At 45.7% G+C, this 9,845-nt stretch overlaps 1 protein-coding gene and 1 long non-coding RNA gene across 2 annotated transcripts; one reads left to right on the top strand and one right to left on the bottom strand.

The window, feature by feature from the left end:
- Window positions 1–1,273: 1,273 nt before the first annotated feature.
- On the bottom strand, window positions 1,274–7,760 carry EFCAB9 (EF-hand calcium binding domain 9). The gene is made up of 4 exons (XM_069556056.1): window positions 7,625–7,760; window positions 4,199–4,347; window positions 3,267–3,443; window positions 1,274–2,089 (listed from the first exon to the last, which is right to left on the bottom strand). Exons 1-4 carry the CDS (start codon window positions 7,758–7,760, stop codon window positions 1,895–1,897), a joined length of 657 nt encoding a protein of 218 aa, XP_069412157.1. The 3' UTR covers window positions 1,274–1,894.
- Window positions 2,223–7,895, top strand: LOC138421692 (uncharacterized). Its single transcript, XR_011249598.1, has 3 exons — window positions 2,223–3,792; window positions 5,872–6,181; window positions 7,194–7,895. It is a non-coding gene; the product is annotated as an uncharacterized lncRNA (long non-coding RNA).
- The last annotated feature ends 1,950 nt before the right edge of the window (window positions 7,896–9,845 follow it).

The raw sequence follows: 9,845 nt of genomic DNA, 5'->3' as shown, positions 1-9,845 counted from the left end.
CTCCTCAGGAAACGTACATTTTGCTGACCAAGGAATGCTAGCGAAACTGTGACATAGCTTTTTACTGCCATCCACACCCTTACCTAAACATGCTTGGTCTAAACTTGACCCTTAATAGCACAGTGGATTAACTCACTGTGGATAATGAAACTTAAAGCATCCACAGTATACCATCGTTGAGTTACCCTTTATGTATTTCAAGAGTGCTCCCCTGGGAAAATGGGAGAGAGAAGACTTCCCTTCCTCAGACCTCACAGTTTCTCCTTCCAGAACTGCACCTGGGTCGTAAGGCTGTCTGGTAGCAAAAGCTATTGAGACTGTGTGAAAAGAGGCAGAAACCTGTCCCAAGGTAAGCCTGGTGGTGTGGTGAGGCCCTTTGAAATGACGGTTAGTCTCTTGCTGTCCTTTTCCAGCCAGATACTGCTAGTCTCTCAGTACAATACTCTTGTAGGTGTAGTGGTATCCAAACCTGTTTGCCAGAGGGTGTTCTCCTTGGAGGATTAACTGTTCACCAATCAGAGGAGAAGAGCATTGTTCTAAGTGCGATGCTCTCCATCTCCCTGGCCTTCGCAACAGTTCTTGAGATCAACCCCATTATCCCCACGTATAAACCAGAAATCGAGAGATGTGTGTTTCGGGGGACTTTTTGGTCTTTTGCTGGTTCCATTTAGTTTTCATAGTACCATTTTGGAGAAGAGAGAAGGTTTGGTTTCTAAACATTACTCATCAGTGTGTTTTTAAGATCTCATGACTATTAGGGTAAATATAAAGGATATTCATAGTAATTAACATGATCTCAGTCATTACAACTTTGACTTATAAATGACAATCCTTGATAAGCAGTATTCTTGTCTGGTGCATGTTGACAATGTTAATGATTATTAAGTACTCTGAATGCTGGGGTCAGTTATACTACGTGGTGTATCCTTAAGAAACCCTTGGTATATCGGAAACGGGCTGCATTCCTCCAGTCACCAAGTTTGTCCCTCAAATCTATGGTCGAAGGAGATGTCGTAATTAGCATTCTGCAGAAGGGGTTTCTGAGCCAGTGAAATGTCAGCTTAAAACTTAAACAGGATCTGCCAGGACTGAAGTGAGTTAGATCAGTTGTTCTAAGCACAGGCATCTAACTGACCTTGAATTTGAACTCTGTGAGTCATTAAGAACCTTAAGTAGATTCTTAATCTTGATACCTCAATATCCTCATCTGTAAATTAAGAGTAACAGTTCACAGGGTTAGGAGGATTAAAAAAGCCATGTGTCTAAAGCCCTGCCTTACCCATAGCAAGCACTTTACTGAATGGTAGTTAATATTTAATATCACAGTACAGTCCGGTAGGGAGGATTCACAAATCCCATGCTAAAAGCACTTAAAAATTATTCAATGCATTACTTACACAAAAAATTACAATTATACAAAGACATGTAATAATTATTTTACCCTAGTAGATTTGGTATAATTGCTTAAGCACCTAACTCATCAAAGAGCCATTCAAGTTCTAGGAAGAACACAGTCCCCATATCCTTAAAAGTCAATTTCCCTTACACGTGGAGGTGCATTTCCATTTTGAAGTTTGTTTTTCGCCTTAAGGATTGGGAGACTAGAATTCTGAAAGTATTGGACCACTTGTGGCAAATCTTAGGAAAGCATCATCTTCCAACTGCTCAGCTCCAGGAAGAGCTAGTGGCTGACACACAGGGACCCAGTGGACAGGGTTGGTCTGAAAAGCAACAGCAGAATTGGGACATGTCAAAAAAGAGAAGTGATTACATCGCTGAGTCATGTGAGGCCTCAGGGTTAACAAGGTTAAGAATCTGTGGGTTGAAGAACACTCAACCCTCATGTGTAAAAATCAGAGATACTTTGAGGTTCTAAATTTATTTTTAAGATATGTTAACAATTGTAATTACTTATACTTTCAAATGGTTTTATTCCAAGAAGACTCTCTCTCTGGCTCTGGTTAACTTGTGACAGTTTCTTTTTGAGTAAAGCTTTCTCTTTCTTCTTCTCTTTCTCTGCTTTCTGACTCTCCTGATATTTGTCCATGGAGAAGATAGTAAACAGCTTAAATTCCTTGTAATTAAGAAGCTTGTGTTGGGGAGGAAAAAAGGAAAGTTATTTCAGAAAGGATTTGATACTTTGTTTCAGATGGGAGCAGGATTGTAATCACTTCTCATTTAAAACCTTGGAAACTTGATTCAAGAGCCCCAGTAATGAGGACGGGAGAAGGCAATGGCACCCCACTCCAGTACTCTTGCCTGGAAAATCCCATGGATGGAGGAACCTGGTAGGCTGCGGTCCATGGGGTGGCTAGGAGTTGGACACGACTGAGCGACTTCACTTTCACTTTTCGCTCTCATGGATTGGAGAAGGAAATGGCAACCCACTCCAGTGTTCTTGCCTGGAGAATCCCAGGGACGGGGGAGCCTGGTGGGTTGCCATCTGTGGGGTCGCACAGAGTCGGACACAACTGAAGCGACTTAGCAGCAGTAATGAGGACTGATTACTGTCTGCTTGTAGTCTCGAGCCAGAGACAGTCCGCTGTGGGCTCAGAGGGTACCAGGGCCACTTTCTTACTTCTGCTGCCTGAAGTCCAGATGTGTTCAGGCACATCTGAGCTGCTTCACAGTGTGGTCCATCTGTTCAGAGCTTAGACTTGAGCTCTCACTTGCTAGTCAGCATGGACTTGGAATCGGCCATTCACTGAATGGACTTGGAATAGATATTCACTGTTTTCTCTTGGAATTTAACTCATGTGTTCCCATCTAAGAATTTCTTCATTTCTACTTATTAAAATCTATAACCCTTCCTCTTAAGACCACTTCCTGCCATATTAAAATAGTTCCTTCTTTCAGCTAAACTTCCAACAGAGTTTCCTTCTCTAAACTTCTGTAATTCTATATCCACATTATCTGATGTCGCAGTTACTCAGCCCTCTCTTCCACAGGCCTGTCCATCTCGGGGTTTTGTGATCCCAGTGCTGTGACGCTCCAGCAGGCTTCTCCTTCCCTCCTCCCCCCCTGTCCCCACTGTAGGCAGAGGACACAGTCCTGTAGCTCTGGACAGGGGCTGCCAGGCCACAGCTTCCCAGGTGGCTCAGGGGTAAGGAGTCTACCTGCCAATGCAGGAGATGCAGGTTCGCTCCCTGGGTCGGGAAGACCCCCCAGAGGAGGGGCCTGGTGAGCTACAGTCCAGGGGGTCACAAAGAGTCGCACCCAGCTGAGCAGGCACGCTGCCAGGCCACACGCTAGGGACCTGCACTTACGCGGTCACCTGTGATGTCGAAGTTATGGTAGAGGTCTCTGAGTTGCTGCTTTTTAATATTAAAGAGAAAGTTGTACATGTGCAAGTTGTCTGGGCCAATTTTCAGCTCCCCATCCAGGTCAAGCAACTCAAAAACAGGCCGGGAATGGCGGAAGATAAATTGCTCTTCCAAATGGTTCTGCTTTGAGAGGAAAACATAAGGAAAGGAATAGTATTGTCAGTGCTACTTTCTAAACGCGCTACATCGAGACTCATCTATTCACTAGTCTGTTCCCTAGAGAGCTCAAAGCACAGGGCAGAATCATGGCAGCTCAGGGCCAGAAGGGTGCTGTGTCAGCGTATCGGACCCTGCTGCAGCATCCGCCTTCAAGGGGAGCTGATGCTGTCTGGAGTGGCTAGCTCTGCTAGATGCAGCTCTCAGTGGAATGTGTTTCCTTGTGTTCACTGAAAACCTACGTAAGAACACTTCAGCACTGGTGATAAAATGGTGAAGACACGAGGTGCTTTCCTTAAGGAAAGGGAAAGAGGTGAGTACACTGGGAGTGTGTGCGAGGTAGGGTGGGTACCCAAAGACGAGCAGGTCTTGTCTTGCTCACTCATCCCCTTCAGAATATTCTGAGGAAAGGGATCACTGAGGAAGAGAGGCAACTGGGATTACTGGTGATTATTTAAGACCCACCAGCTAGAAGGGGCAAGGAAGGGCATGCCAAGGAGCGATGTGATGGGATGAGATTTGTTCTTTATAAAGGCAAAGTGGGAGGGAAGCTGGGTAACCTTTCGAAACTCCTAGGTTATAGATGGACCAGTTCCTTCTTCCTGTTTCAAGTGAAAAGAGAACTTCGGCCACACTCTTAATTTGGCGCCGCCTTTAGCGACACGGTGGCAGCAGCCGAGCTCTGCCCCCTCTGCCCCAGAGCCTGGCTGGCTACTCACCTCTTGCGCCAGCAGTATACACACCAGCATGTAGAACTGGTCGAAACCAATCTCGCCCACCGCGTTCCAGTCCAGCATGTTGAACACAACTGTGATCTGGTTCCGTGTCAAGTCAGTCACGTGATGGAGGAAGTGGTAAAACAGCACATCTGTTGGCAGGGAGATGAGACGGGTTATTCTGAAACAGTTCCAGAATGTTCGCCATCTGGGAGCCGCAGAAATGGTCCTGTTGGAAGCTTGTTGACGCGGCAGTAGCGATGATGATGCTTGGTTTCTGGCTTTGCCACTGCACGTCCCACTGCGCCCAGACTTGTGAAGAAGGGGAGAGTGGACAGGGCTTGGATGGAACAGACCGATGTGCAGACATATCAATAAAAGGCTCACAGCGCTCCTCGCACATAGGAGAGCTTAGTTCTCACTGGGGACCTAGGACACGCTCTTGGAAAAGCTGACGTTTCACCTGGGTCTTTCACTTGAGAGAATTAAAACGAGAAATTTAAAAATCATTCCTCTTCTATGAAAGCATCACTGTGCCTCATGCTTATGTAATGTGAATGCTCTTGACTGTGGGGAAGGGAACTGTCATCAGGCACTTAGGTGCTGGGCGCTTTAAGTGTTGCCTGTCACGGAACCCAGGCAGCTACATGGCCTTGCACAGTAAGCTTTGGGTGACAACTAGGTGTGGGGCTTCTCGAGCTGTAATGGGCGTACCAGTCACTTGGGGATCTTGTAAACACAGCGGTTGTGATTAGAAACTGTCTCGGGACTACTGAGTCTGCATCTTAACAAGCTCCCGAGTGATGTGGCCGCTGCTGCTCTGTGGACCACACTCGGAGTGACAGAGCTGGGCTTCATATGTGGTCCATCTGACTCCACAGCCTTGCTCTTTCTACAGTGAAGCTGTGTCTTTTGCACATTAGTTAAAGCATCTGCAGTCATATACGATCGGAGGAAAAAAAAACCGTAAAGGACAGGGAAGGTTTTTGCCTGAAATTCCACTCATCATCTGTCTCAGGGAGTGTGAGATGGAAGAAGCAAACATGGGGATATGTTTACACAGTGGTATGTGGCTGTACAAGTTATATGTACAGGTCACCCATAGGATTTCAGAGATTCTCAAGTGTGACTGTCTACATGTGATTCCTTCTTGCCCATTGATTACAGAGGGCTTTAAACCCACCTCTCTTGCAGCTCCCGCATCAGCAGGCAGGTTTCTTACCACTGGAGCCACCTGGGAAGCCCTACCTTATTTATACCCAGTCCTAAAAGAGACAAAAACCAAAAGACAAATGAGCAAACAAAAAAGCCCTGAAGTGTTAAAGCCCTAAAGAACCCACCTGCCAGTGCAGGAGACGGCAAGAGACCCACGTTCGGCCGGAAGATCTCCTAGAGGAGGGCATGGCAGCCCACTCCAGTATGGTCGCGTGAGAAGTTTCATGGACAGAGGAGCCTGGTGGCCTACAGTCCATGGGATCGCAGAGTCAGACATGACTGAGCAACTGAGCATGCACACATTAATTACATTAATTGTCTTGTGTCTCCTGCACAAGACATGGCCCCACTAAATCTGTAAAGCAGGTCTGTGTGGTTTGGAGTCCGGGCTGAAGCGGGCTAAAGGTACAATGAGCCAGTCAACACAGTGCCTGACCTGAGGGTTTCGCATGTCCCACCAGGTGTGAGCACTTGGGAACACACCATGTGCAAACATCGTGACGCCTGTGTCCTTGCTTCGTGAGGAATGCTTTACGGTGAGGCTCAGTAGCGAGTTAACAGATACCGTTACTCCATCGGCCGACTCCAGGCCGAGCATCCAGGGCACTGCGTCACCACAGCCCTGGCAGGCAAAGCTCAAGCCTGTGCCTTCCTCCAGGTCACCGTCCGGTCCCTTGGTGACCAGACCCGAGTATGACTTCTTCTCTCGGGCGTTGCATCAGTGAGGAGTGACTTTGTTGCCGGGGAGATCAGACTGCTCAGCAAACACTGGTGAGACTGATATGGGCTTTAGAGTCAGAAACCCTTGGGTTTTGGGGCCAGCTTCTCTGTTTACATCAAGGTGCCCTACAGTTGTCTTATCTAGGACTGGGTTATTGGGAAGATTTGGTGAGATGCTGTGTATAAATCTGGGGCACGAAAGGATGAATAAATGAAGGTATCTTTATTATTTTGTAAGGACTGAATGAACTCTTTAAAAAATTTTTATGGAAGAAACTCCTTGTTGATAAATGATATTTCTCTCCCTCAGGTTAAAATGAGTGAATAGGATACCTTAGTTATGCTAAGTCTCTTCAGTCCTGTCTGACTCTCAGTGACCCTGTGGACTGTAGCCCTCCAGGCTCCTCTGTCCATGGGATTCTCTAGGCAAGAATACTGGAGTGGTCAGTCATTCCCTTCTCCAGGGGATCTTCCCGACCCAGGGATCAAACCCACATCTCTTGCAGCTCCTGCAGTGGCAGGCAGGTTCTTTACCACTAGCGCCACCTGGGAAGCCCTACCTTATCTATATTGCTGCTAAGTCGCTTCAGTCGTGTCCGACTCTGTGTGACCCCACGGACTGCAGCCTACCAGGGTCCTCTGCCCATGGGATTTTCCAGGCAAGAGTACTGGAGTGGGTTGCCATTGCCATACCCAAGTCTGAAGAGAAACAAACGCCAAACAAACAGCCCTGAAGTATTGCAATCCATCTTCTATTAGTTTGTGCACTCAGCAGCAGGGTTGAGCTCACCAACACTTTTCAGCCACAAGTACCAAGAATTAGAAGGGACCTTGCAGATCCTCTGACGCAGTTCTCCCAGTCTATGGAGAAGTTTTGCTAAGGGACTCTTGAGGGTTAGGCCTGAGAGGGGTCAGCCGCCAGGAATAGCTGTAACAGTAGTGAACACATTAAACCCTTAGAGCATGCCGAGCACGGTGCTAAGCACTTTCCGTATGTCATCTAATCTCATCACCTTTTTTTTTTTTTTTTTTGGCTGCACTGTGCGACTGAACTGAACTGAAGTGAACTGATGCAGCATGAAGCATCTGAGCTCCCAAACAGGACTGAACCCACGCCCCGTGAAGTGGAAGCATGGAGACTCAACCACGGCACTGCCAGGGAAGTCCCTCGCTATCTTTCTTTTCCAACCATGAGCTGGACTCCAGTATTAGAAGCCTCACTTACGGATGAAGAGAATTAGACTTAAAAGAGGATGATGACTTTCTGCAAGTCACCAAGGAACAACGCGTGGAGCCAAGGTCTAGTCCCAGAGCCTGTTGTTTTATCTGCCTCACTGAACCGCCATCAAGGCTCAGCGGGCGGGGTTTCTCTGTGCTTCATTTCAAAGATGTAGCACCTATGTTAACGAACTAGTTTCTGGCCCTGTAAGTTCTCCTGCACATTTGTTAAAAACCCAGTCATGACCCAGAAGAAGTACTTATGGAAGTACTGACCATTCAAGGTTTTCTTGCGGTGCACATCAAGAAGGTGAAAGTATTCCACCAATGCCTTCACATTTCTCACGGATAATAAGCAATACAGTTTGTCCAGGTAAAGGTACCACAGAAACGATCCCTGCTTCAGTTTCATTATGGAGCCCTTTAAGCCGAAGACTCTGGCAACCTGAAGTAGAACAGGGAATTCTGCCTCAGAACTAGAATGTTGGGTGGAGAAAAGCTCAGGTAGTAAAGATCTTCCTAGGTCAGACATCACAATCGATAAAAATTTAAAATTGCGGCAATTCCCCTGGCTGACCAGTGGTGAGGACTCGGCGCTTTCACTTTGGAGGCCCAGGTTCAATCCCTGGTCGGGGAACTAAGATCCCACAAGCCAAGCAGTGTAGCCAAAAATAAAAATCGAGAATTTTCCAGTCAGTGAAAGACACCCGTCCACAGACTGTGCTCATTGTCATTATCAAAGTGAACGGCTATGTGACTACATGCCAGGCACTGTTCTAAGTGTGTTAATATATTAACTCATTTAGTCTGAAGACTAGTCATAGAATCCTAAGAGGCAGAGATTATTACACCTATTTTACAGATTAAGAAACAGGCTCAAGGCACAAACTGCTGTGTATAAAATAAGCTACAAGGATATATTATACAAGGAGTATATATTATATATTACATGTCTACATATATATATATATATATATATATAGTATACATATATATTTGGCTTTGCCTCACAGCTTGCAGAATCTCAGTTCTCCAACCAGGGATTGAACTTGCGCCCTTAATAGTGAAAGCATAGACTCCTATCCACAGAACCACCAGGGAATTCCCTAGCCAATATTTTATAATGACTGTAAATAGAATATAACCTTTAAAAGTTGTAGACCACTATGTTGTACACCTGTAAGTTATATAATACTGTACATCAACTATATCAATAAAAACATAAAAAAGAAACTGGCTCAGAAAAGTAATTTTCCTAATGTCAATAGGCTAATTAATGGTGAAGTCAGCATGTGAACCCAGATAGTCTGGCAATAATCACTGTTTTTTAGCCATGCAATATTGCTTCTCAAAACCTTGAAGTCCTAAGTAGCTGAAATAAGAAGAAATACATTCTGTACACAGCAGAGTGAAACTATCTTCTACCAAAGACAAAGATTTTAAAGGCAATCAGAGAAGAAAGATTACTGTCAAAGGACTGATGATTAACAATCCACTTCTTCACAACATGGAAACCGAAACACAATGGAATAATGTTTCAATGTGTAAAAACAATCTAGCCAACTAAAATTATGGTTTCAAGAAAAAAGATGATTTCAGTAAAGCATCTTTCGAAACTGAAGGGAAGTTCCTGAAAAAGTTGAACATGGAATTACCATTGTTTTTAGTGTTAGTCACTCAGTCGTGTCTGATTCTTTTCGACCCCATGCCATATGACCTAGCAATTTCACTCCTGGATAATATATCCAAAAGAAATGAAAAGTATTCAAGCAAACACTTGTACAGAATGTTTGTAACAGCACTATTCACAATAGGCAAGAGGTGAAAACAACCCAGTGTTCATAAACTGATGGCAAATGAGATGTGCATTCATACAGCGAGATGCCATTCTGTCAGGAAAGGGAGGGATACATGTTACAATGCAGATGGAGCTTATGGTAAGTGAAAGAAGCCAAGCCCAGAGGTCACATGTGATATGGTTCCGTTTATATTAAGTATCCAGAAGAAGCAAAGCCATAGAAAAGCAGATCAGCCATTGCCAGGAGCTGGGGGAGAGGGTAATGGGAAGTGACAGCTTATGGATTCCCAGCGGGCTGATGAAAACGTTTCAAACCTGACAGAGGGGATAGATGAGTAGCACTGTCAGTGTGCTAAGTGCCACTGAACTGTACACTTTTTAAACACTTATTTTTGGCTGTGCTGGGTCTTTGTTGCCGCGCGGGCTGTCTCTCGCTGCAGCGAGCAGGGGCCACTCTCTGCTTGTGATGCATGGACTTCTCACTGGGGCACCTTCTCTTGCTGTGGAGCACGGGCTCTAGACAGGGGCGGCTCAGTAGTTGTGGCACACGGCTTAGTTGCTCCTCGGCATGTGGGATCTTCCTGGACCAGGGATGGAACCCGTGTCCCCTGCATTGGCAGGTGGATTCTTAACCACTGGACCACCAGGGAGGTCTCTGTATGCTTTAAAATAGCTAATTTTATATTATGTGAATTTTAC

Source organism: Ovis canadensis, chromosome 16, assembly GCF_042477335.2.
Source record: "Ovis canadensis isolate MfBH-ARS-UI-01 breed Bighorn chromosome 16, ARS-UI_OviCan_v2, whole genome shotgun sequence".
In the NCBI taxonomy this organism is placed as follows: Eukaryota; Metazoa; Chordata; class Mammalia; order Artiodactyla; family Bovidae; genus Ovis; species Ovis canadensis.
This window is presented reverse-complemented; position numbering and strand designations above follow the sequence as displayed.

Bases quoted from the DNA above. Each gene is read 5' to 3' on its own strand.
- EFCAB9 (XM_069556056.1), bottom strand. From the start codon at position 7,760: ATGAAACTGAAGCAGGGATCGTTTCTGTGGTACCTTTACCTGGACAAA. The intron at 4,348-7,624 runs GTCAGTACTTCC...CCCTGCCAACAG, and splicing joins CCGCAAGAAAACCTTGAATG to ATGTGCTGTTTTACCACTTC. The intron at 3,444-4,198 runs GTGAGTAGCCAG...CTCTCAAAGCAG, and splicing joins GTATACTGCTGGCGCAAGAG to AACCATTTGGAAGAGCAATT.